The sequence below is a fragment of the Phyllostomus discolor genome, chromosome 4 (assembly GCF_004126475.2).
Source record: "Phyllostomus discolor isolate MPI-MPIP mPhyDis1 chromosome 4, mPhyDis1.pri.v3, whole genome shotgun sequence".
Classification (NCBI taxonomy): domain Eukaryota; kingdom Metazoa; phylum Chordata; class Mammalia; order Chiroptera; family Phyllostomidae; genus Phyllostomus; species Phyllostomus discolor.
This window is the reverse complement of record NC_040906.2, coordinates 103,982,238-104,008,407: the sequence shown is the minus strand read 5'-3', so window position 1 is coordinate 104,008,407 and position 26,170 is coordinate 103,982,238. Positions and strand designations below refer to the sequence as shown.

Genomic DNA, 26,170 nt, shown 5'->3' with positions numbered 1-26,170 from the left:
CTCACACAATGCAATGGTGGAGAATGACCAATGGTCTTGGGAATAAATGGTTCTGGAGCAACTGATTAACCAGAAAGGGCAAAATTGGACTTGACCTCTATCTCACTCCATATGTTGGGAATTGCCCTGCCTGATTTCAGAAGCTGTAACCCTCCCCCCCCATGGCTAAGGCTGAGTGGGCGACCTTTGGACCAGAAGCCACTAAGGAGAGACAAAGCTTATCTCCCTGGCAGGAGTGCTGCTTCTGTTCCTTTTACTTCACCCATAACTGGCCCCCAATGCTTGGTCAGTTAGCCAATGACGGGTAAGATTCCCCAAAGTAGGGGATGACCTAAGCCAGGCATGATCACATGGGAGGCCCCCAAGGAAGGACTTTGGGGGTGTACAGCAAAAGGAGGTGATGGACCCTCACCCCTCGGCTTTGACAAAGCCTGAGTCCTCATTCTGTCTGCAAGAAGTCTCCTAATCTCTTGGTTGTCTTACTACCCCTGTCTGACTTAAGCCTGAGACAATGACAGAGGGCGGTGCAGCCCTGTGCTGGAAAGGGCGGGTTCCCTAGGCAATCAGGCCTAAGAAAGAATATTTAAAATCCTGTGAAACCTGCTTTGTTTAGAATGCTCTCAGTTAAATAAGGGTCCAAGCAAGAAGTGAGTTTGTTCCTCAAAAGTTTTATTGCTCTTTAGCTATCTGACCCTGACTCAGAATCGGCCCTCAAAGTTCTTTGTTATCTATTATTTAATCCTTACTGCCTGACAATGATTAACAAGCTTTACCTGTATTCTTGTGCAAATGAACCCAATAAAAGCCCATTGAGGAAAAGGCTCTTGGCCCTTCTCCTTTGAGAGATTGGCCACCTTTCCTTCCCAAGCAGATCATGTCTTGGTAGACTTGTTCTCATCCCTGGCAGATGGGGGCTCTGTGGGCGGAGCCTCCCCACATCCATACACAGAAATTAGTGTGAGATAGGTCATAGGCTTAAATTTAAAAACTAAAATAATAAAGCTTCTAGAATAACATGTTCAAGAATATTTTCATGACCTTGAAGTAAGAAAGAGAAGGTCTTAGGCAGGATACAAAAGGTACTAACCACAGAGAAAAAGCTGAGAAACTGAAAAGCAGGAAGGGGCCCTTGTGCAGCCACCAATGCCAGGGCTCTGCTTCATGAGGCTCTGGGGAGCTGCCGACTGCCAACTGATGCTGCCGACTAAGCACAGATGCCCCCACTCACAGCTTCAGGCCACACTAAAAAAACAAGTCCTTCAAGGATGGATTGAGCAACAGAAATAATCACCTGGTGCCGCTGAGACTGGTCCTGAAGTGTTCTCAGAAATGGTCAGAGCTAAAGTCTGCGGATAACTGGAAAAATACTCAGAGGTTGAACAAATTGTTGAGAAACTTACAGATGTGGTGGGGAGACTCTTTGAGATGGTGGGGACATTCCCAGAGAGAGAGGGGAGACCCACAAAGACAGAGGAAAGACCCCCAGAAACAGAAGGGAGACCCCCAGAGACAGTGTGAAGACCCCCAGAGAAAGTAGAGGGAAGACACCCAGAGATACAGGGGAGATAGACAGAGACAGTGGGAAGATCCCCGAAAGTAGAAGGGAAACCCCCAGAGACAGAGGGGAGACCTGTCGAGATACCCCCAGAGATAGAAAAGACTGTCACAGATAGTGGGGATGCACCCAGCTGTAGTGGTCCTTAATGGGGCAGCTGAGCTGTTGGAAAAGAACAAATGATCAGGTTAGAAGAGTCGACCACATCCCTGGGTCTTCACCCCAACATGCAGCACCACTTTTGAGTCCATGCTCACTGTGTGTGGCAAAAGCCTGCAACCCACAAGCAGCACTAGCACGGCATCTATGATGCCTGCCTAGGTGTCTTTCCAGACCCATTGTCAGGGCTTTTTAAAAGGCTCAGAGGCCCATTACGTGCCTCTGGAGAGCCAGGTGTGCCAGGACCTCCATCAACACCAGGATCCCCATATACGGAGAGGTCAGCAAGCTGTCCCCAGAGGATTAACCTGTCCCAGCCTGATCCCAGGAAGCATGGGTGAGGGGGGCAGTAAGAGCCTGAAGATGCCCTACCTGGCCCTCTTCCCAGCCTCTTACCTGGTTCTTCCCAGACTAGGACCTGTCCCCCAGGCCTGAGTCAGTTCCCCACCCATACCCTCCTGAGAGGGAGAGGACCAGGTGTTCTATTCCCAGGTCCTCCTATTGATGCTAGAAGTACAACTGTTGAGGATGAGGACATATGGGTCTCTAGAAGAAGCAGGAATTGGGTGCTTGGTAGGGCTGGAGGACACCATGGCCTGGGGAAGGGAAACCCAGGACAGGGTAGGACCTGAACCACCCTCATCCAGATGGCTCCAGCCCCAACATTTTCCATTCCTTTGGTGGACAAGAGGAGCAGCAGGGAAGACCACATTGTGTTCAGGGACAGTGCATTGCAGAAGTTCAGAGCCCCCTCTGGAGCCTGTCTGCCCTGAACCCACCACTTCCCAACTGTGTAGCAACTCAGATGTGTCTTCACTCTTACAACAAGGTGATCTAGCCCCTAGTGTAAAGGGGCGTGATGAGCATTAAAGGAGATGTTTCTAACATACCTAGCACACAGTGTCAGCTATGATTACCTAGAAAGGGAAAGACACAGGGGTGCTCCCCTCTCCTCTTCAGAAGACTCAAGTAAGAAAAACAAAAAACAAATTAAAAAATACAAATTAAAAAAAAAGAAGACTCAGATGCATCTTTCCACCTTGTGCCCACTGCTCCTACTAATCTTTCTGTCCATCTACTCCTCACTGCAAGTCTGGGAGTCCCACTGATGGTGGAGACAACATCTCCCTCCATCTCTGCCTCCATTCTTCTGTGCTTGGGCCCTCTGGTTTTCAGAGGGAGAGGGGAGATGTTACACACAGAAGCAGACGGGAAGATGTTACTTTGTGTGTTCCAGGGGCTGATGTGACTGGTCTGTTGATCTTGTCCATGTGTCTGTTGTGTCTGGCATTATAAGGGATGAGTTCTAATCTCTCTGCTACTGACTAACTGTGTGACCCTAGTCATTCACCCTCTCTGGGACATATTTCGTAGTGTTTAAAGAAAGATGATCCCCAAACTTTCCTCTACACATCTGTCCTGTGTTTGCCATCCTGAGGGCCTGTGACTAAATGGATGAGTGGATGAGGAAATCCCCTTTTGCCTGAACACAAAAAGTAAAAAAGGAAGAGGATTTGTTAAAACCCGTGTCACCACCTGCGTGTGTGGGATGTTGTGGAGCAACTAAAAACATTCAAAGATGAACGTTTCACATTACCCAGATTTTTCACCTAGAAAGTCACTGTGACTGGGGGAGCACGACACCTAGGTTTAGGAAGAAACTTGACTTAATCCACCCCTCCCTTTTGGGCCCACATTCCTGAGCCATTCGCTGGCCGGAAAGACGGAAATTAATTGTAGTTAATAATTAATCCCTAAAGAGCAATGAGAGGCCCTGGCCTGGGTGGGGTCTGGACATTGGCAGGAGGGACACCTCCACCACTTCCCTCTCTGCAGGTCCAAGCACCCATGGGGGATGAATGAAGAGGGACCACCCACTGTTTTCCCTAGCTGCCCAGTGAATGGCCCTCTCCTGGGTCCTCAAAGTCATGTTAGGAGAACTGGAAAATCCAGTTACCCAGCTTCCCCCTCCCGTTTCCCCCCAAATGCCTGCACTAAGGATTGGCTGTAGAAAGGTAGGCTGGGTACGGAGAGACCAGGGGGTGCTTCAGACATCTCTTCTGTCCATCAAGAAGTGAGGTGGCCACAATGGGGACTGGACTGACCCTCTTCCTCCTCCTGACCTTCCTTGGCAGCTCACATGGAACAGGTGAGGGCTAGAGAACTGGACACAAGGGTCCTCATGGCAAGAAGAGGCCAAGAAGGGGAGAGAGAGAGACAGAGGCACCCGAGTCCTGAGCTCCCCAGAATTCAGAAGTGAACTCTGCCCTGAGAGGGTCTGAATGGGCTTTTGGGAAGAGGGAATCAGGTGGGGGTGAGGCAGGAGGGGTGCCCACATCCCCAGCCCTGGTAGCTGGGTCCTAAGTTGTACCTCTGGATCCCTAGGGCCAGGAATGACTCTCCAAGTGAAGCTGAAGTATTCCTACCTTGCAAATTCACCCTATGATTCCAGCTCCCTGGAATTGCTCAAGAAGGTATGTTCTGGGGAGGGGAAAGGATGGGGTTGTGTGAACTCAAGTTGTGTTTCTGAGTTGGTTTGGGTCTCTCTGCTGGCACCTGGCCATTCTAGGTGTGAGAGCCATTTTACACCTCGCTCTCTAACCCTTTCTCTCCCCCAGCTCTGCCTCCTGCTCCACCTCCCATCACGGACCAACGTCACCCTCAGTCAGGCTGGATCCGCACAGCACATTACTTGCAAAGTCTGAGAGCAATCAGAGCCTGTGCCCCTCTTGGATGGGGTGTTTGCCCCCCACCCCGCCTGGTGCAGGGGGAATACCCTGGCCCTATCTTCCAGCAGGCCCTCACCTGCTGAGTGGCAGGAAATAAGCTGAATTAAATGACTGTGGATTCGTGAGCCAGCTGTAAAAAAAGTATTGGACACCCAAGACTCTGTCTGATTCTCCTTTGAAAAGCAGAGGGGTTCTGGGATGGACTCGCTCTCCCTCAATGCCAGTTTCAAAGGCCTAGAGGGAATCTAGGGAATTAACTGGAGACACACACACACACACACCAAACGCACATACACAGGGACATGAACACACACTTCATTTTGAGATCTTCAAAATACCTGGGAATAAGGGAAAGACCCACGTATTGAGCTCATACATTGCTCCAGGTGTGATGCTCCCCCAGGTCAATGATTGCAGCAATATTAAATATAGCATAATAGGTATTATTATCTGATTTTATAGATCAGGAAGTTGAGGCTTAGAGAGGATAGGCCACTCATCTGACATCCATTTGCAGTGGAGAGGTCAGATACCAGACAAATGCCTTGGCTTAAGCCAGATTTTTGTGTCCTCTCCCATTGCTTAAACCTTGGGGTCAGGGGCTCAGAATCCAGACAGACATGGGGACAGACACCCACAGGACATGGGCCCTCTGAACCAGGGATCCATACAGGCTAATCAGGGTAGAAGGAGGGGTGAGAGGCAGCTCAGGTGAGACATGAAGGGTTCAGCTGATGAGAGGGTGGCCAGCTGGTGTAGGTGGGGGAAATGGGTGCTAGCAGAGGTTGTGCTGGCTAAACATAAGGACGTGTAGCCACAGAGGCCCATACTTGAATTCTAGCTGAGTTTCTCATCCGTGTGGAGCCTGCATTTCTTCACCTGCAAAATGGGTATAATGACAGTACCTGCTTCATAGGATTGTCATGAGGATTACACAGATAAGCTACCTAGAGCCCATGCCACTGTGCCTGTCAGATAAAGGGACACAAGTGATAAGGATTGTTGTTAGAATAGAAAACCAGTTCCATTGTGTAAGTCCCATCAAGGTCCAGGGTTCTCCTCCTGATTTTTTTGAGGCAGGCACTCATTTGACGCCCCCACTCAAGATTATCTTGAGTCCTTACCAGCTGTCTCAAATTGCAAGCATGATGCCAAGACTTGACCATTTGGGGTATTGATATGATTGCTTCCTGCTCTCCACAGCACCTGTCCCTGCCAACCATACATCCACTCAATCACCAGCACCACAGCATGAAATCAGAGCCTTATTGCTCTGGGGGAGATAAAGGCAACAGCTCTGTGTGGAGCATCCCTGAAGAGGAGGGGGGCACAGGAAGTGGAAAAATAAAAACAAAAATCACAAAATTTCCCTAGTTTCCTTTGTAATCATCCTGAATTAGCCCAGAGGAGAGCTAGCTGAGGGCCCAGGATTTCATGACTTGCCCCAAGCCTGCACCAGTGGGCAGGTGATACCCACAGGTCAAGTGTGTAGGCCCCAAACAAGTTGGGGGACTAGATGTCTGGATCCCCAAAAGACTAGAGGAGCAGACAGCTAACTGCTCCTGAACCTGGTTCCTAAGTCTCAGAACTTGAAATTATTGGGCTGAGATTTCCAGATTGTTTTCTCAAAGAATTTTCTTCCCAAACACAAAATAGGGCAGTGCAGCGAAAAGCATGTTGGGGATTCATTAGACCTGGGTGTGGCAGAAACTGTTAAGTGTCCCCTTATAACAACTCTTCTCCTTTTGACAGTCATGTGAATTTTAAAGATTTTATTTATTTTATTTTATTTATTTATTCTTAGAGAGGGAAAGGAGGGGGGGAGAGAGAGAAAGAGAGAGAGAGAGAGAGAGAGAGAGAGAGACATCAATGTGCGGTTGCTGGGGGTTCTGGCCTGCAACCCAGGAATGTACCCTTGCTGGGAATTGAACCTGGGACACTTTGGTTCCCAGCCCACGCTCAATCCACTGAGCTACGCCAGCCAGGGCAGTCATGTGAATTTTAGCTGAGCACCTGGCTCATTCTATTTCCCAGCCTCCCTTGCAGCTAGGAAGGGCCGTGGTTAGGCTCTAAGGGATAGAAGTAGAAAGTATGCAACTTCCTGGTAACATCCTTGAAAGGAAAGGAACTGCCACTTCAGACGGAAGAAAACAAAGTCCTTACAACTGCCAAGGTCCCACACCAGCATTTTCCAATGGAACTTTCCCTAATGATGGAAATGATTTAGAACCTGCGCTGAGCAATATGGTAGTCAATGGCTACATGTAACTATCAAACACTTGAAATAAGGGACTGAATATTGAGCTTTATTTAATTTTAATTACTTTAGATAGCCAAATGGCTACCATTTTGGACAGCACCACCCAAGATAATCCTCCTTGAGCCTTCCTATCCCCACCCCATCATTCACGCCCTTTGCTCATCCCCCAGTTGCTATTCTTTGAGCACTCTGGGCATGCTCGCACACCCTGGCCTTGCTTTGGCTCTTCCTTCCACCCGGAACACGGCTCCCAGGCATCTACTCAGCTAATTCCTGCACCTCCTGCAAGGCTTTGCTTAAATCTCACCTGTGCAGTGAATTCTACCCTGCCCCCGTTAATACTACAACCTGCTCCCAGACACACACCCAAGTCCCCTTACCTTGTTCTACACTTCTTTCCTCATGGCATTCATGACCTTCAGACACACTCTATATTTTACATCTTTGCATGTTGTGTCTGACTTCCCCTGCTAGAACCAAAGTACTACCAGGGCAGAGATCTTTGTTTCTTTCACTCATTGATAAATCCAAGGGTGGGCGCACGACAGGGCCCAGTACATAGCAGGTGCTCCAGAAATACTGAACTTGGGGAAGAGAAATAGGAAGTTACCCATTCCCTCCTTTTCCTCTTCCTTCTGGGTGGGAATGTGAATGTGCTGTTTGGGACTGGAGCAGGTCTTAGGTCTAGAGTTAGAAAATGTATATCAAGAATGGCAGGAAAATGTTAAAAGGGATGACTCTTCTGCCCAGAGAAGAGGTGACACAGCTCATCTAAGCTGCTGTGATACATGAAGTGTGGTTACAGCAACCAGAAAGAATCTACACCTAATTTATTGGGTTGAATCCCAGTTGATACTTTATACAAGCTAATTTTATTCTTGGAGCACATTTCTTCATATCTGAAATGGAGAGAACACCCCCACCTCTGAGGTTCTCAGGATTAAATAGCACCAGGGAGGCCCCAGCCATGAGGGGCCGGCCATAAACAGCAGATACTCTGAGTTACTGGACAGAATGGAACCTGGGCATGAGAGAATCAGCCCCTGAATTCCAGATGAGACAAGATGTTTGGGGTGGGGAGGTTGGCATCTGCCCATCTTATGTACCTCTGTCAGGGGCTAGGAAGGATGTCCCTGGCACTCTAGTCTCAGGTACAGAGAGGGAGGGGCACTCTCTGCAGCCCCTCAGCACCCCTGGGGATTGAGCCAAGGAGCAAGGAAGTAGAGAAGTGCCAGCAAAAGCTGGGGCACTGTTGATAAGTCTGGGAAGCAGGTGGAACCCGGGTCACTGTGTGAGGCCTATGAGAATTCTCCTTTCCTCCAACGAGGCAGGCACTGCCCAGCATCCACACCCCCACTGTGGCCCAAACCGAGCCTGAAGAAGAGGCAGCCCTCCTCCCTTCCCAGACCAGAGTCTCAGGGAACAACTGAAAGGCAAGAAAATCACCATTGAGGGAAAGAGAGATAAAAGAACCACAGGCACATGTGTTTAAGATTTTAAAAGTTTATCAGAATCTCCTCATGCCTAAGCTTCCAGGTGGGACTGCACAGGAGGGAAGCAGGGGCAGGAATGTGAGCATCTCAGTCACCCACAGTCACTCTGACCAAGCTGGTTTGTTCCCATAAATGAGGGAGGTGGACCACGTGGTCTCTGAGGCAGCATCCCACCAGCCGCTGCAGGATCAGTTTGTTCTCAAAGGCAGGCCTGGCAGGGTAGAGAACCGCCAGGGACAGTGAGTGAGGGCTCAGGGTTCCCTGGGGCTAGGAGGTACGTCCATCAGCTGCTGGAGGTGAGAAGCCGCCTTGTCCAGTTTTGTCAATTCCAGCTGGATGGAAGAAAGCTGGACAGGGCGAGAAGCAGGTAAGGATCCAGGTATGAGGCCCACCCTCCTCCTACCACATTCCCTCAGGGAGGTGAGCTCCCTGGGTGGCCTCCCAGCCTTACCCTCTGCTGCCTTTGAGTCTCTGCCTCTTTTTCTGATGGGGTCCGGGCTATGAGGCCATCAAACTGCTTCTGTAACTTGTGTCTTCTGGCAGCCAGCAGAGGTAGATGGGCCTCGGGGTCCACCAGGCCCTGTGGGAGAAGAGGGACATCCGTGGCTCACCCAGTATTTCCTTCCTCCCTCTGCACTTTTATAAAACTCACCCTTGCCCTCTTCCCAACATCCTTTTTGACCCCTCCCCCACTCCAATCTCCTCTGAGCACCTGTAGCTCCATGTAGACCTGAACAGTGTCACCGACAGAGGCCTGGGCCCAGCCAGAGGGAGCGGCTGTGTCAGCAGGTAAGAGGCCCACAGCCCCACAGCGGCCCAGGGTGCCCAGTGGCTCCAGGAAGGCCTCAAAGGCGCCCTGCTCTCCAGGCTCTGAGCTCTGCAGCAGCACTGGAAGGAAAGGGAATCTGTCGAGGCCTATGACCCTGCCTCCCTTCCCATCCTGCACCTCCTACCCTGGGCCCCGCCCCCAGGCTTCCCCCTCTGCCCTGCCAGCCCCTTCTTTCTGCAGGGACATGCCTCACCTCGAGGCCGGGCCTTGGTGAGCTGGTACGTGGCTTGAAGAGCCCTTAGTGCCTGCACAGCCTCCTGGACCCGGGAGAAGCGCCGCTCCAGCTCAGGCTGGTGCCAGTGTTCCTACAGATGGGGACCCAGAGTTGACCAGCAGGCCCCTGGGACTCCTGTACCAACTCTGCTGTCTCTATGCTCCATCCGCCCACCCCACTCCTCTGCACCACCTCAAGGATGGAACACAGCAACAAGCTGGGGAATCATCTAAGAAGATCTTAGATGATCAGTGGTTGACATCTGTTGAGTCACTCTGATTGAAGATGGCAAACAACCAAAAATAAAATTTAAAACATATTCAAAACTCACAAAGCCACATGACTCACAAAACCACAAAATTAAACAAGAAACTTAGTTAAGCTTTGAAATGATGTTTTGGGGTTAAGTTTCCTGCATTTATCCATCTCAAATTATTAAAGCTTAAAGCTGTACCGAGACTTTTGGATTATCCTATCACTAACATCTAATCCTCATCACAACCATGACATTGACCATTGCTATCCCCAGTCTAAAGATGGAGGAAACCCAGGCACAGTAACACAGCTAGCAAGGATCAGTCTAGTGACAGTGCTGCTTTTATCCACTGTGTGACACCGCTCCCCAAGACAGCGCTACAGAACGATCCATCTCCCCAAAGACTCCAGAGCACAAACCACTGCTGTCAGTGACCCCATGGCAGCAACCGTTTTTAGAACACTACTCCCCAACCCCTCCCCCGCACTAGTCCCGCTCCAGGAATGTGTGTGACTCACCAAGCTGCTGGCACTGGGGTAGGGGGCAACAGAGATGCTGGGGGCGGGGAGGCGGCCTGGCCTGGGGGGTAGTCTTTGCCAGAGCTCCTCAGCCAGGAAGGGCATGAGTGGGGCGAGCAGGCGCAGCCCAATGTCAGCACAGGAGAACAGCACCTGAGGAGGCCCAGCGGGGCAGGGGCGGTGTGACAGCCCAGGCTTCACAGCCTCCTAGGGAAGAAGCCTGCAGGTCAGGAGAAAGGGCTGGGCCACAGCCATAGCCGTGCCCCCTCCACACACTGGCAGTTGGGACGCTGTGGGCAAGAAGCATGCCGCAGCTCGAACACCAGCGGCTGTCCCACAGAAAGGGAGTCTCAGGCAGGGATTCTTAGAGATGGATGGGGAATCAAATTGTTGGGAAGGTCAGGTAGTTTAGACAAAAACGTATTGAGGTTTTGCTTATAAAAGAAACAGAGGATTTTTTAAAAGGCTGAGAAACAGTGATCGCGGGCAGCAGTCCTGAGCTAGCAGCATCACCTGGGTCAAGCAGTGACAATTTTTGCCTCACCATCCTGTCTGGTGAGTCAGCATTCAGAAGAGGTGGGGGCCCAGGTTAACTAGCTGTCCCTCCCAATGATTCTCAGACAGGATTAAGTGTGAGAACCCGGGGTCTAAAGACCACTCTACTTCCTCCTTGTCCATTTATAGCTCCCAGCCTGCCCAGGGTTCAGCAATCAAAGGCTGCAGAAGAAGCTCCATCTGCTTCCTGACCCTGCTTTGTCAGACTCAGTTTTCCAGAAGTGTCCCCACATCCCCCTCTCTCCCCAGGTGACAGGCAGGGAACAGTGGCTAGGCTAGTTGCAGGAAAGAGGGGAACTGGGATTCCCTGGCTCATCCATCTTCCTGCCCCAACTGAGGGGACGATCAGGAACCTTGCTGAGAGCTCTCTGCCAGGGAACCCAATCCCCAGGGGACAAGGAGCAGGTCTGCAGGAATGCAATGCATACCAGCCCTAGGCCCACTCACCAAGTAGACGTCACAGAGGCTGTGGAGCCAGAAGTGGTGCAGGGCATGGGTGGCAAGTGGGAGCTCTTGGGTGAGGAAGCCTCGCTCACACTCTCGGGTAGTGTGGGCCAGACGGCTCAGGATCCAGGAGTCCATTGGGGTGGAGGGGGACAACTGCAGGCAGAACAGGGGTGCAAGATGGGGACAGCTCAACTTCCACTCCTTGCCTTTCCTTCTAGATGCCATCTTCCACCTCAAACATCAGACAGCCCTGCATCCAAGCACCTCTTCTTTCTCTCTTACCTCCTCTGCAGGCTGGGGTGTGAATTTCTCTCCTAGGACATTGAGGATAAAGCGCAGGGCATTCCAGATCTTGTTGCAGAAATGTCGGGAGCTCAGGACCTCAGAGACAGACAGGTGTAAATCACCTGCTGGGAGGGAGAAAAAGCACAGAGTATGCAGGTGGACTGCAGTGACACAGGGCAACCTCAGCCCTGCCAGCCCCTCTTTGCACCCCAATACCTCCTGGCCCAGCTTACCCAGGGCCCCGTGGGAGCACAGAGCAAACCGCAGGGCATCTGTCCCACACTCAGGGATCCCATGAGGGAAGTCCTTTCTCTGAAACCAGAGGGAGGACAGGTGGCAGATTTCTATGAAGCCACAGGGCCAGAAGCCTGGGTCAGAGGAAACAGGTTACTCTGAGCTAAGAGGCCAGATGGGGCAGACCCTGGGGACAAACCTGTGCTGCAGTTGCGATCGCCAGCTCTGCAGGGTCCAAGTTCCCATCTCTCAGCTTCTCCTGCAGCACCTAGGACAGGTGAATATTTGCTGGCCTCAGTCCAAGACCGACCCCTCCAAGGTTCCCACCCACTGTCTCCCCAGCTGACTTCTCTCTGTAGGCTCCCCTTCTCTCCCCCACAAACCCCAGCTTTGTCCAGCTCTCATCCTGACCTGCAGCTCCACCCCTCTGATGATGTCCCGTGGATCCAGCACATTCCCCAGGGACTTGCTCATCTTCCGGCCCTGCCTGTCCCGGACCATGGAGTGAAGAAGCACCTGAGGGTATGGAGAGGTCAGCAGAGAGCAGCTTGAAGAGCCTTTCCCCAGAGGGTCCCTTGGGATCTCTGGCCTCCGCGCTTTAAGGGTTAATGTGGTAAGTGAATCATGGAACAGGAATTAAGAACATGGAAAACACCACAGTAGGCGTTAGAAAAATGGACATGGATAGGGAACACTGCAGAGTTAGAGGGAGGGACAGGGCACTAAAGGGCTGTTACCTTGTTGAAGGGGAGCTGCCCTGTGAGCTGGGTGCCCAGCATGACCATGCGGCCCACCCAGAACAGCAGGAGGTCACTGCCTGTTTCCAAAAGTGACAGGGGGTAGAACCGACTGAGGTCTGGGGTCTAAGAGGAAAAAGATAAGCAGGAAGAAGCCCTGGGTGCCATCTCCTCAAGACTTTGAAAGGGCTCAAGTGTGTCCTTCACAGTCCCCACATCCAGTCTCTTCCTCTCAAACCGGTGCCTCACCTGATGGGGCCAGCCCAGGGCAGAAAAGGGGAAAAGAGCTGAAGAGAACCATGTGTCCAGGACATCAGGGTCTGCAAAACAGGGAATGGAAACAATTGGCACCTCAGCTTCTAGGGCCTCAGCTTGCTGCTGCCCACCCTTCCATCCCAACCCTCACTGCCAACTTTCCTGATACCACCTCCCCAAGACCCAGGTCCTCACCACGCTGCAGGGTCAGCTCCGCCTCTGGTCTCCCAGTCAGTTCTGCAGCCAATTCTCTGGCCTCAGCCTCTGTCCGGCCCACTACCCAGCAGTCCTCCCTATGGCCCTGCAGAACAAGGGAAGTGAGAGGAGGAACATCTGGCCCGTGGGAAACATCAGTCTCCCAGTCTCTTCGGGGGCCCTCTGGCGGTGAGATAAGGAAGCCACCCTGACAGGCTAAAGCACCTGAAAGGCAGGAAGCTGGGCTAGCGATGAGGCCTAGGACTCCCTGCTAAGGCCCTCTCTCCATCCCGCCCCACTGCCCAGCCCCATCCCTCCCGCACTTCCTCCTACCAACCTTCCCGGGCTCCTCTACAACCAGGTAGGCTGGAATCTGATGGCCCCACCACAGCTGCCGTGAGATGCACCAGTCCCTGCCACAGAGCAGAGCAGCTCCTCAGTGTTGGCAGCAGTCCCCTCCCAGGTCCACAAGTGCCTCTCTTACCCGATGTGGGAGAACCAGTGCCGCCAGTTCTTCTGGTGAAAAGATGGGCTCAGCTCCAGGGCCCCAGACTCCACAGCCTGCAGGGAGAAGGCCTTCAGATAGTGCTACCTGTCTTGCACCCACAGCGTCCCTCTGATGTGGTTCTTGAGCTCAGAAAGGACCTCCCAAACCTCCTGAGGACACACGCCAGTCCAGTCTGGGCCACCTTGCCTCTCTGCTCAGCTGTCCTGTTTCTCTACCCCTTCCCCAGGGTCAGTCCTTGCTTGCAGTGCAGCCTTACCTGGGCAGCCTGTTCCCCCATCTCCCGGCAGCGCACAAACCACTGGCTCTTCAGCAGGTACTCTACCACGTCCCCGGAGCGGCTGAAAGGGAGAGAGCTGAGTCCACTGCTCCCCCTGCCCTGTGCCTCCGCCCCAGGGACCCAGGACCCTACTAGGTGCCAGGTCCTCAGTACTGAGAACACAGCAGCCAATGAAGCTGACAGAGCCCGTATTCTAGCATGAGGATTCAGAGCCCATCCCATGTCCCTCCTAGGGGGATTGGAAGTGGAGTTAAAATGGGTCACCTGCAAATGGGCAGCACCATGGGATGGTCCTGGAGGCCCCGGAACAGGCCCCTCTCCCTCAGTACGGACACTATCTTTTCACGGGCTGCAAATCGATGAAGACCCTGGGAAAGTAGCAATGGTAAAGGTTAAAGGGCTCTAGAGAAATGAAAGTGGGAAACAGGAGGTGGGGCAAAGATGCCCCTAAAGGATGGGGAAACAGTGAGTCCGGTACCACCTGCAGCCAGTCCCCACAGACGGAGGTCATGGTCCCATCCTCTGCAATGACACTCAGAGGACTCAAGCCGTGCCGGCTCCCCAGCTCAGCATCAGCAGGACTGTGAGCTGGAGTCACCTTCACTGCCCCTGGGGGAGCAGAGACACCATAAGCACTGAGCCCTGACCCCGGCTTTTGCTTTTCCAGAGGGATCATCATCGCCTCTGCCCCCGTCCCTCCACTCTTCTCTGCACCTCCCTTTCATTCTCCCCACCCACTCAGACTACTCCCTACGAGCTTTCCTTTCCTCCTTTCTTCCTCCTCCTGGTCCCCAGCCCTCGGCACCCCAGCTTTCTTTCCTTCCCCTGACCTCCACTCACCTGTGCCCATGTGTGGCTGGACAGCAGGGTCTGTGATGAGGGGGAGGAGCTGCCCCGTCAAGGGGTGACGAAGTTGTCGTCCATGTAGATGCTGAAGGGAGAGGGGTCAAAGACAGGCATGTGTGAGCAGAAAGATCTTGGCAGGGCAGGAGAGCCCCGAGAGTAAGATGAGAACCCAGGTAAAGAGTCAGTGTGGTAGTCAGCCAACTTTTTCTTAAGGGGATGGAGTGTGAATACTTTAGGCTTTGCAGGCCAAGAGGCAAATGCAGCCTCTGCCCAATTACTCCACCTGCCACTATGGCACAGGTGATAACACAGCCCAGATGAGCACAGCCAGTGAGTGTGGTGTGCACAAACACAGGCGGCGTGGATGTGCCCCTGGGCATACCTGTCAAGCCCCGAGCTAGAGGAAAAGTGCAGCATCAAGAAGAGAAGGGAGCAGACTCAGAGCCACTGGAGAACTGAGCTAAGAAGACTTAGGAAAAGGAAGTGGAAGTATGAGAGAAGGAGCCACCATCCAGAAAGGAAGGGAAGAGAAGGCTGCGGGAAGGAGTGCCAGGGGCAGCGGGCACTGGACATTACTGTATATCGTGTGTCGTCGGGATGAACGGCCACTGCCACATCTCCAGGCAACGTCTCTGGCCTCGTGGTCCCTATCACGACCTCTGCGTCTGAAGACAAAATTCAAGCATGTCTAGCTAGCAGTCATTCTCACTCCCCACTGCAGACACAGCTAAAGCCAGGAGAACAGGAAAAGGGAGGGGCAGGAGCAGTTGAGGTTGGGCAGACCCCCAGAAATAACGACGGAAACTTAGGACTAGTGTTTACAGGAGCCTGGGTCAGTGGCTGATGCCAAGGAATTCCTTGACAGCTTGCACAGGAGAAATGGGTATGGCATTAACAAATGCAACCAGAATCTTTGATGGTATCCAAGGGACACTTAAATACTTGGTGTCCTAATCACAAATGCTATGCATTCTTTGGGTCTGGCACCAGTCCCTCCTACAAGAAACAGACTCTTACATTCCAACTCACCTATCTTCCCCTTCTCTGAACTCTTCAGAACACTTACTGTGCAAACCATACTTCAGAACTGATCTTTCATCTCTTTTGGAGGTAGCAGCCTCCTGAAGAATTATAGTAAGCTTCCAAAAGGCAGTGACCACGTGCACTTTTCTTACATGGCACAAAACAGCCAGGGGAAGTGCCCACAAAAACGCAAACACTACCAAGGTTCCTTATGCCCCTCCCACCAGGTCATGTGTGAAACAGGCTGGTGGGTTCCCTCCCATCAGGCCAACACAGGTTTGAGAAAGCAGGGGAAGCAGAGATGAGCAGGCAACCTTTCCAAGGGCTGCACTCACCAGGCTCTCCATCCACGGGGAAGGCCACAGAGACAAGCAGGCCAAAAGACACAGGGGTGGGGCAGCCAGGCAGTCTAAGTTCTGTGTGGCCAGGCAGGGACCGGCTCTCCACCTGGAGACATGGAAGAAGCAGGGTCTGAGAGCAGCGCTTCTTCAAGGCTCACAGCCAGTCTTCCCACATCCACTCCTCGGCCTGCCCAGCCTCCCTCTGCTCTCACCTAATTCTTTCGTAGCACAGTTACAGTAAATATTCACCAGACACTTAAACCACACACAGGTACGGTGCTGAGCACCTTCCACGAGTTCATTTCATTCGCCCAACACCCCCAAGATGCAGGCATTCCCATCAGCCCTAAATTACAGATTAGGAAAACTGAGGCTCACAGGAGCCAGAAATCACGGAGCTGGCAGGTGGCAGAGTCTGGGTGTGAGTCCAGGCAGTCTGGCTCCAGACTCTGGGCTTTCACCCACCTCAGCACTCTTACGAACCTGCTTCTCTTTTTCTGCCTTACCTCGATGTCAGAGATGGCTGATCTTAAAGAGCATGACCAGTTGACAAGCTGCTGGCTGCGGTACAACAACCCTGCCTTATGAAGTCGCACAAAAGCTTCGGTCACAGCCACTGAGGAGCCCTAGAATGACCTGAGTGTCCACATCCAATAGCCCCTTCTCAGCCTGTCACCCCATTCAGGGACCATCACCCCCACCCTGCTTTTCCCCGCACACACCACAACCCAACTCCCTGTACATGTCTACACACCTCCCTGACACCCTCAGGGACCAGGCTGGGCACACTCACAGCGTCCATAGTGAAACATTCTCGGTCCCAGTCCAGGGAGGCCCCCAGAGCTCGGAGCTGCTCACAGATCTCTCCACCCTTCCTGTATCCAGAGGGATTTGTCAGCAAACATGTCCCAAGCACCAATAACGCACCAGGCCCAATGACACCCAGCAGTGCCAGAGGCTGGGGCGAGCACAGCATTGATCTAGCCTCTAGAAGCTAATGGGGACAGACTCCCAAACCAGTGTAAAGCCTCCTATAAAATTTCTAAAAGTATCAAGTTCCACAGTAACAGAAGAAGGGGCAGCCAATTTGTGGGAAATCTAAAGAACCTTTACGAGAAGATGGCATGTGATAACGGACCCAGAAAAATGAGGGCGATGTCAAGCAGATGGGACGTGGGGGTGGATGAGTAGGAGAAATGAAATCTAGGCAAGAGAAAGTGGGGTAAGTGGGGAGGGGAGAAGCGTATGTGTGCACATACATATGCACATATATACTTCAATATACACTTCTTATTGTATCATCCTGAAACACACAGGCACAGGCTCACAGAGAGAGAGATATACACAGAAACACACACATGCACACACACACACACACACACACACACAGCTTGGAGACCCCACCAAACTCTAGCAGCGGTGTCCAACCTGCAGCCAATGGGCTGCATGCGGCCCAGGATGACTATGAATGCAGCCCAACACAAAACCATACATTACTTCAAATCTTTTTTTTTTTTTGGCTCATCAGTTTTCATCAGTGTTTATGTTATTTAATATGTGGCCCAAGACAACTCTCCTTCTCCCACTGTGGCCCGGAGATGCCAACAGGCTGGACATCCCTAGAGCTCAAATCTCTGAAGTTAGGGAAGTGATAGAAAATGGGAAGAGCAACCATGAACAGGGAGGGGGCGAGAAAGTGAGGCCCCAGACCATGACTCGCACCTCCCTGTGCCTGTCATACTCACTCCTCCTTCCACTTCCACACCTCCTGGAGGAAGTCTTCCCGGCTCAGATCGTGTCTTCTCACCCCTCGCTCCTTCCACAGCTGCTTCTCCACCACAGCCTACCAGATTAGGGGACAAAGAAACAGTGAATCAGGTCACTTTTCTGGGGAGAGAGCTCTTTCATCCAAGAAAAGTAAACAGTGGCAAATGACATACTTGGGTAGCGATTCCTGCATGATCTGAGCCAGGGACCCACAGCACCTGATCCCCACGCATCCGGTGCCTGCAACAGAAACACCGGCACCTGAAGCCCTGAGCTTTATGTTTATCCTCACTCCTTGCCCCTTTCCCTTCCCTCCAAGAGCTCAACCAGCCCCTTTCCCCTCACCAGCGCACAAGAGCATCCTGGATGGCCACTGTCAGTGCGTGCCCGATGTGTAGGGAGCCAGTGACATTGGGAGGTGGGATACACATGGAAAAGGTCTCCCCTGTAGCCTGGGGCAGCCTGATCTAGAAGCAAGCAACAAAGTCAAGGGCAAGAGAAGACAGAATCTTAACTGGTGAATAGCTCCCTCCAGTATCTCCAAGGCATAAAGAGCAGAAAAGAAAGGTCCTGCAAATAACAGGGAAAGGGAAAACCCACCAACAGAATGCTTTGGAGACACCAGGGGCAGTTGATAAGTTCTCTAATGTGGCTGGCTGTGAGCTCCAGACTCTGAGGCTCAGTTGTACCCACCAACCTCATGGGTCATTTATCCTGAGGACTGTTTAGTACCCCGCCCTGCAAGGTACAAACCTGATATTCTGGCTTGAAGAAACCCTCTCGAACCCACCAAGGGTACCAGGCCGCTTCGACATATCGGGGGCTGTATGCAGGAGGTAGGGGCTGGGAGACATCTGTGGAGGCAGAGGAGAGCTCTACAAACTCCTGAACTTCACTCCCAGGGTGCATTTCAGCAAACCAAATGGGCAACAAGAATGTGAAAGAGAAGGCCTTCAAGTTTCCTAGTTACCTTTCTTTTCACCAAGTTCTGTGGGGATTTCATATAACACTATTTCTTTAGGAGTCCAGGCCTTCCTGGATTCTGCAGGTGACTGGGGGGAGGGACCAGAAAGGGAAGATGCAGTTCCCAGTAAATGTCAGGCATGCAGAATCCAGCAGTCTCTCTTCCAGCCCCCTCCCAAGTCTTCTCAGACAAACCGTGTGACCCCAACCTTGTTCTTCCGGGCTAAGCCAGCCTCCAGCACCACCTGCTTCTCTCGCAGGCGCTTCTGTTTGGCTTCACGGTTCCTCTGGGAGATGGGGGATCCATAGGGCTGTGACTGGGTAGAAAGGGTACGGGACCTGGGGAGGCCCCGTGAGGGCCTCAGCCCCCATTGTAGAAAAGAGGCCAGAGGCAAATGAGGCATCAGGAGTACCTGCAAAGAGGCCGCGATCTGTTCCTGACCCACAAAGCACAGGATACGAGGAGCAGGGAGGGTCACACCCCTAAAGTCACACCCTATTCCTTATTCCCCGCCTCCTACTAGCATTGCTGTTATTCTGTCCCTTTCCACATAACCGTTACTCCCGGAGGACTACAGGGTATGTCGACAATAACAGGATCCTGGAGCCACAATTATCAGGTCTCTTCTGGGGAAGAATCAGCGTTTCTGGCCCCCAACATATGCGTGGGACACGTGGGGTGACCGCTAACACATGGGAGGTTAAAAGACTCGGGGATTCGGGGAGATGACCGACATCTTTGTGCCTGAGAACCAGCAAGGTGTCCAGCCAGTTGCCGGGACCTCGGCCTGCCCAGATACACCGCCCACAGAGCCTCCAGCTCCACGCGTCCTACCCACCAGAGGCTACCCCGGCGCGCTCACCGGGCGAGCCCGCTGCGATCCCAGGGCGCCCTGCAGCGCAGCAATGGCTGAGCTGGGGAGGAGCCACCAGCACCCCGACTCCAACTCCAAAACAGGACTGGAGAGCCCGGAACCCGAGGCAATCCGCGCGGTGCTGAGTGGCTGGGCGAGGGGGGAGGAGCCGTGGGGAGAGGAGGTTGGACTCCGCAGGCGCAGTAGTTGCTGGGCTCCGCCCCCACCCCGCCCCCTCCCGCCCCTACCCAACGACCACAGACACCGGCGAGCGGAACCGCAGAGAGGGAGGTGCTGGAGGCCACGTGGCACACTTTCATGACTTTATTTAACAGTCTCCACTGATAAGTAAAACCCTCTGAGTTACAGGGCTGAGCCTGGCTCCTGTCCTAGTGCATACGCTCAGGAGCTGTGCTTCTGCCGCTTCCAGAAGCGCTTGACGTCGCCATGGCCAGCCGGTGTTACAACCATGAGCCGCTTGGCCGAGTTCTCGAACACCAGCACGCCCAGCTCCCGCGCGTGGGCCAGCAGCAGCTCAAAGTCCACTTGAGACAGGAACTGGTTATACAGGACGCCTGGGGACGGAGGATAGGCAGCAGGGAAGAAGAGGAGAGACCATGAGCCCCTCTGTGGCAGGCCACCCACTACCATTTAAACGTAATCTACGTCCTTTCACAGCTCATCCAACCATATTCAGAGAGGCAGTATAATACAAGATAACCCAGTAGTGCTCACCAAAACCAGAGAGGTGCTGTGGATTATCCCTCCCAAATTTTCTCTCCTGACTAAATCCAAATTGTACTAATTTGAGATTTTATATACGACTACCAACTAACCCCAAAATAAAGTGTCTTGTAATCAAGACAACTACAAAACAACAATAGCTTTTTCAGGTCATGAAGGCTGAACTGTTCTTCCGGCCTGTGACCAAGAATCAACCACCAGAAGTTACCCACCCTCGGTGAACCGGAGTCTGTCCCTTTCCAGCTCCCACAGCCGAATCTGGTCCGTGATGGTGGGCGGCAGCACAGGTGTCTGCAGGAGCAAGGGATGGTGGGAGGACTCAGGAATACTGCTGCTGCGGGAGGAACCCATTCCTCCACTGTTCCCCAGAGTCTCCACCACTTCATCACCGGGGCCAGGGGCTGTCAGCCTCCAGCAGCTTGGTGCCTGAATGTACCTGTTTAAGCATCACTGGGTGGGCCCTTGTCCTGAGGAAGTGGATGATCTAGAAAAACAGAAGAATGGAGTCAAGGGCTCAAATAAGAGCAGGAAAGCTACTTTGGCTGTCACCTAGGGTCAATGGAACATCAACTTACTGTTTAAAAAAACTCACAGCCACATGCCTGTCATCAGCCCATGCCCCTGTTCAGCTGTTGTCCCAAGTTGCTGTTCCCACTGTCGAGTCTGCCATTCCTTCTCTAGTATGTCTGCCCTTTGTACAGCTTTGTTTTGTTTTTCTTTAAAATAGCAGCACTGACTGTGTGGCAGGCTCTTAGCTCAGTGTTTTACCACTGTTCTCTCACTAAAGCCTTTCCAAAACCTGGTGAGGTGAAAACTCATTATTTCCATCTTTCAGAAGGAGAAACTGAGGATCAGAAACAAAGCAGCCAGCCTGGTCATGCAGCTAGGAAGTGGTGGTACCAAGACACAAATTCAGAGCTATCCCCCGTCCCTCAGGTCTTTCTCTCCAATGTCTGCCTATTCCACACCTAGAGTCCGGACTTCTCATGTGCCTGATCTATGCTCAGACAACTCATCGCCTCCGTAACAGGCCTGGTGACCACCCTGCCCCCACAGCACAAGTGCAGCCTGTCTTCCCACCAACCCCCAAGGGGGTCTACCTGCTGGGCTGTAATGCCACTGGCGATTGCCTGCTGGACACTCTCCCGGGTGACCTGTGCCACCACCATGTTGGGGAAGCGATAGAGCATCTCCGAGAAGAGGGCAATGAGGGCGATCTGCAGCTCCGACTCTGACGCAGGCACAGGAAGAGAGGATGAGGAGGCTCCCCCATACCCAGACTTCCTCTAGCCCTGCCCTCACATGTGAAGGGAAATGTCAGAAAACCCTGTAAATTATCAGGTAAACCAAAAAAACACTGGCATTCCTTCCTGCTTCCTTTGCCTTTCCCACTCTCATCCCCAACCTGCTCTTCCAGGGGCCCTCTGTTGACTCACCAGTGTAGGCATACAGTCGATAATTGGTTTCCACAACAATGAAGCCTGCCTGATGTGCAGTGCCCCCAGCCCCAGAAACACCTGATGACAGGTTGATAGCCAGGCGTGTGGGGTAGTAACGCCGAGACTTCCTCTGGAAAGGACAGAAGAGAAAGGCAGAGGGCCCTCTCTCAGGTGTCACTGCCCTACATCTTCCTTCCTGAGACACAAGATCCCTCCCAGAGCACAGAGCCCCAACTCCCAACTTCTCTCCCCAGGGGACCCAAGTATTCAGTACTGGCAACTGCTTACTGCTGCCTCCCAAAATCCCACTCCTTTCTAAAAGCCAAAGCAGCATGCCATCCTGCCTCTTCCCTAGAAGCCATGTATTTGGGTGCTCATACCTTCCTCTGGAAAACAAGTCCAAACTCACGCAGATGTTGCAGGAAGTTCAACAGAGAATCACTCATACCTTCCACAGAGTAATCCTGGGGAAGAAAAGTAGTCAGCTGGAGTCCAAAACACATCCCCTTCTACTGCCCCCAACTCGGTCCATCTGCTCCCTCTTTTCCTACCTCTGGCCATGCTCTGTCCATTCTCATCTTTCACTCTGTAGCCCCACAGCCTCACTTCCCCTCCCCACCTCTCCCCCTTCAGTTCACCCACCTAAGTCTCCAGCTCCAGCCCCTGCTCCCTTGCTTACCTTGCCCAGAGTAGAGAAGCTGAGCTGGAAGAGGAAGGAGAGGATCTCCACTAGGTCCATGCCTCGACTCTAAGGAGGGATGGGCAGAGACAAAGGGAAGGGCAGGAAGGAGAAAACGAGAGGACAAAACATCAGGGAGCAGAGTCTGTAGGTAGCAGTCTCTGAGTGGGCCTAGAGAAAAGCCAGGAGTGCAGGTGAGCAGCGCCTCACCTGGGCTGTCTGCAGGTACTGCAGCATAAAGTACCAGAGCTGGGCAGGGGTGTCCAGCAACAGGAACTGGAAGCCAGCAGAGGTGATGCAGGGTGGTTCTCCAGGCTCAGCACTGGGGACAGAGAGAGGGACAAATGGGAGAGGTGTGCAGAGAAAGGCCACCACCCCCACTGGTCCTCTCATGTCTTCTGGTTTACCTCTGGCAACACTCCACTCGACTCTCCTTTTTCAGTCAACCCCTTCCACTCCCGTCCCACCCAAACACTCAGTTTAGCAGGGACCCAAGGATACATCGAACCAGGCCGCTGTCACACCCTTGGCTTCCTCACCTCTTCATGAGCCCAGCCTGGATGAGGAGCTGAGCCAAGTCCTGGCTGACAGCTGCATCAGGGGAGCCCACCATGAAGTGCAACACCACCTGAGGAATGCAAGAGGACACAGAGATGCCTCTAGGGTCCACAGGAAGTAGGAGCACAAGCAGAGATACACACAGAGTCCCAAGTCCTCACCTCCCATCGCTCCTCGGCGTACTTATCAAGTGAGGGGACATCCCGAGTATGCTTATCTGGTCCCAGCTGACTTGTGTCATCAGACCAGGCCTTGCCCCTATGCCAGGATGGACCGAGAGTGAGGAGCCCTGCCTGTTTTCTGCCTTCCCTCTGCCCTCTTTCCACCCTCATCCCCCTGGGTCATGAGTGGGAGGTCTTTCCTACACTGTGCAGTTGTATCTGGTCGAACTTATTCCTAAAGGAGCTCCTGAAGGTAGAGCCCACAAGGTTCCAGACAGGGCCATCACAGCTCTCCATCCAGAAGTTTAGTTCCCCTGGCCCAGCTGAGGAAGAGGTGAAAGTGACATACCCACCCAAAAGGGCAATGCGGAGGTTCTGGCGGAAGATGGGGTTGAGGATGAGGCCCTGGAGACCACCAGGGAGCAGCTGGGTGTGCCAGATACGGAGGCTGCTCAGTAGCCCTGTACTATCCTCCTGAGCTCTGAAACAGAAGCAGAGAGGTGAGGGGGTGTCTGGGAAACAAAAAGGAGGCCCATAAAGGCCCCCACTTCTGCCTTTTCTAAACTGGTGATTTTTGGATCACTGTTTCAAAGAGTGAAACCAGTGTCTTCTTAAACTGTAACACTTACCAGAGCCTTTCTATACACATCACAACTCTCCAAGAGGGAAAATACAGCATGCAGTTTCCCAACCTTGTTTAATGACAAGTTTTGTGGTGTACCCATTAATATTTCCCAAAAGTTCCAAGAGCAGCAGTTTGGGAAATCCATCTGTTTGGAAATTTGTATTTAGCTGAGAATGCAGCAGACTCACTTGCTGAATTCCTTCTTCACCCACAGGGCCACAGCAGCTTGTGGCAAAGGCTGCTCCAGAAAGAGCATCCGCATCACCCAGCTCTTAGCCAAAGACGGGAGCTCCCTGCAAGGGGCAGAAGTAAAATGTTAATATCAGCAACTGCTTAGATCTGCATCTCTGTCCTCAACCTGCATCTCAGCCTCTCAAACATGTTGTGTCCCCCACCCACCCACACACCTTTACCAGTGTTGCTGTCCCCCAAAACACCATCTGTTTTGGCCTGACACCCTTTAATCTCTAACTCCCTTAAGACTAAGCTTCTACCCATGATAACTTATCCATCTGCAAGCCCCATTACATTGCCCCACCACAGCCCCTGTTGCATCGAGCATCCTCACCTGAAGACAGCTAGACAGGTGGCAGGGTGTCCGTACAGTCGGTCCAATACCCCAGGGTTCAGACCCCCAAGGAACTCCTGCAGATTCCTGCATTGTAGATGTGCTCGGTTCAGTCCAACCTTTGAGGGGGTGCTCTCCATTACCTGAGAGATGCAAGTGTTAGAAACTCATCCCCACAATGCATGCCAGTGTCACCCCTCACCTTTCTCATTCTAGTCCAGATCCACTGGCTCCCACCATGTGGGCCCATCTTTTCTATGGTTTCCCTTTCCCTGTCATTCATCTCTTGTTTCTCCCAAGCCTGACTGACTTCCTCCTTTCCTGCCTCATCACCCCACTTTTGGCCTCAACTCCAGTCTTCTCTCAATTTCGAATGAAGAGAATTGTTAATTGACCCATATCTGCAGAATTATTTTGTATTTCGATGATTTGTCTCATCTTTACCAAGCAGTGACAAAAAGACTTGTTTGAGCCCAATCCTCTCTCCCTTTCACCTCTCCTGGTCAGAGCGGCCCATAAACTCCACATCTGTCACACTTTCCTACCTACTTCTTTGCCCCACTTTTGCTGGGCACGGCAGTAAACTACTTCTCCGCTCCACGTCTCCCAAATCTAATTCTACCTCTTTCCTCTCCCTCCCCAAGAGTATCATTTCACCCCATTCAACTGATCCACACCATCCAACCTAACCTCTCCCCTCCTTCTCTCCCACTCCTCCCTCTCACTCACAGCTCCTACACTCCGCCATCTCCTCTCCCGGCCCCCTTACCACTCTGGGTTGATTCCCCCCTCGCCCACCACGAGTTCCAAGCCGTCCCTTAATCCGAGCCAAGGTCTCGCATTGGCTCCCGATAATAGGGGAAAAGATGGTTAAAAAAAAAAAAAAAAAAAAAAAGAGAGAGAGAGAGAGAGAGAGAGCGCGCGAGTACAATTTCACAGACAGGAATCACGAGCGTAGGACTCAGAAAACCAGGGGAGGAGTGAAAAAGTAGGGAGGATAAGAGTAGTTGTAGCACTCGCTGCGGGGCATACTGGGAATTGGAGTTTTGTTTTTGCCGACCCACCAAACAGGATGAAGCGTGTCTGACTACAACTCCCAAAAGGCACCGCGGGGGAGCCGCGAAAAAAGAGGCTGGCCTTTAATTGAGAGAGCTCGGGACTACAAAGGCCGAGCCAATAGGTTCCGCATAGCTTTCCACACTGGACGTTGTTTTGTCTAATCCTTCCGAACAGGAAGCGGGACCGGAGAATAGACGTGCTCCTGAGATTTCCCGGTGGAGACGCGCAGACAGCTCGGTGGTGAGGCGCTTAGGTTTAGAGGCTCGAAACTAGGTTCCTTGAACTCAGTTGCTCCCGGTAAAATTGGAATACGCTCTGCTGAGCGTTTTCGCGAGTTAGGAGTTAATACAATCCAATGCGTCCTCACTGGGCACGTTAAGTATAGATCTTAATTGCCATGTCCACCGTGCTTCAGCAACCGCCGCCCTGTTTAATTAGAAGATCCTAGTAAATACAATGTTTAACACAATTGTTTGCTCTGATTTGATTTATGAATCTACTGCAGTTAGTGAAGGCCATAGCTACACACTTCCGTAAATTCCTGTAAGGGCAGTTTTGTTTTTTTTTTAAGGTTTTATTTATTTATGTAAAAGAGAGGGGAAGCGAGGGAGAGAGATGGAGAGAAACATCCATCCATCAAACATCCATCTAGCAGTTACCTCTAGTTGCTCCCCAACTGAGGATCTGCCCCCAAACCCAGACATGTGCCCTGACCAGGAATCAAACTGGCGACCTTTCGGTTTGCAGGATGATGCCCAACCCACTGAGCCACATCAGTCAGGACAAGGCCAGTTTTATTATTACCATTTTACAGTCTAGAAGACAAATCCACTGGAATCAAATTTGCTCACAATCGGACAGCTAGAAAATGCCGAAGCCGGGATTTGAAGCGCATTTGCCCAGGAGAGGGGACTAATTGTACACTTTGTCATGTTTGTTTTGTTGTTTTGTTTCTTTAGCAATCAGTGTTTAAAATCCTCGAAGAAGGCCACAAAACTAACAAAGCTTCTATATGGCAAATGTTATGTACAGTTAAA

General features: G+C 52.2%; 3 protein-coding genes across 9 annotated transcripts; 1 reads left to right on the top strand and 2 right to left on the bottom strand.

The window, feature by feature from the left end:
- Positions 1–3,693: 3,693 nt before the first annotated feature.
- On the top strand, positions 3,694–4,599 carry SFTA2 (surfactant associated 2). Of its 2 annotated transcripts, none has more exons than XM_036023773.1 (3): positions 3,694–3,863; positions 4,106–4,188; positions 4,333–4,599. In XM_036023773.1, the coding sequence occupies exons 1-3, from the start codon at positions 3,803–3,805 to the stop codon at positions 4,417–4,419; spliced, it is 231 nt and encodes a 76-aa protein (XP_035879666.1). In that variant the 5' UTR covers positions 3,694–3,802; the 3' UTR covers positions 4,420–4,599. The 2 variants fall into 2 exon arrangements, with proteins under 2 accessions (XP_035879666.1, XP_028366878.1); XM_028511077.2 differs by having other exon boundaries at positions 4,100–4,188.
- A 2,917-nt stretch (positions 4,600–7,516) lies between these two features.
- On the bottom strand, positions 7,517–19,420 carry VARS2 (valyl-tRNA synthetase 2, mitochondrial). Of its 4 annotated transcripts, none has more exons than XM_036023767.1 (30): positions 18,968–19,420; positions 18,656–18,883; positions 18,454–18,535; positions 18,237–18,337; positions 17,829–17,950; positions 17,657–17,723; positions 17,462–17,559; positions 16,510–16,591; positions 16,223–16,342; positions 15,711–15,822; positions 14,929–15,017; positions 14,347–14,437; positions 13,988–14,115; positions 13,771–13,874; positions 13,486–13,567; positions 13,206–13,282; positions 13,059–13,134; positions 12,722–12,827; positions 12,521–12,591; positions 12,272–12,397; positions 11,946–12,050; positions 11,734–11,802; positions 11,534–11,612; positions 11,298–11,425; positions 11,016–11,168; positions 10,014–10,220; positions 9,219–9,330; positions 8,909–9,084; positions 8,648–8,776; positions 7,517–8,543 (listed from the first exon to the last, which is right to left on the bottom strand). In XM_036023767.1, exons 1-30 carry the CDS (start codon positions 18,971–18,973, stop codon positions 8,448–8,450), a joined length of 3,222 nt encoding a protein of 1,073 aa, XP_035879660.1. In that variant the 5' UTR covers positions 18,974–19,420; the 3' UTR covers positions 7,517–8,447. The 4 variants fall into 4 exon arrangements, with proteins under 4 accessions (XP_035879660.1, XP_035879661.1, XP_035879663.1 ...); XM_036023768.1 differs by having other exon boundaries at positions 11,298–11,422; XM_036023770.1 differs by having other exon boundaries at positions 19,310–19,411.
- A 191-nt stretch (positions 19,421–19,611) lies between these two features.
- Positions 19,612–25,069, bottom strand: GTF2H4 (general transcription factor IIH subunit 4). Of its 3 annotated transcripts, none has more exons than XM_028509085.2 (14): positions 24,844–25,069; positions 24,075–24,217; positions 23,695–23,799; positions 23,231–23,362; positions 22,882–22,978; positions 22,702–22,790; positions 22,373–22,484; positions 22,163–22,231; positions 21,864–21,947; positions 21,481–21,613; positions 21,145–21,275; positions 20,481–20,528; positions 20,257–20,335; positions 19,612–19,875 (listed from the first exon to the last, which is right to left on the bottom strand). In XM_028509085.2, exons 2-14 carry the CDS (start codon positions 24,212–24,214, stop codon positions 19,703–19,705), a joined length of 1,392 nt encoding a protein of 463 aa, XP_028364886.1. In that variant the 5' UTR covers positions 24,215–24,217; positions 24,844–25,069; the 3' UTR covers positions 19,612–19,702. The 3 variants fall into 3 exon arrangements, with proteins under 3 accessions (XP_028364886.1, XP_035879664.1, XP_035879665.1); XM_036023771.1 differs by having other exon boundaries at positions 24,873–25,069; XM_036023772.1 differs by lacking the exon at positions 24,844–25,069 and adding an exon at positions 24,804–24,822.
- Between the last annotated feature and the right edge of the window lie 1,101 nt (positions 25,070–26,170).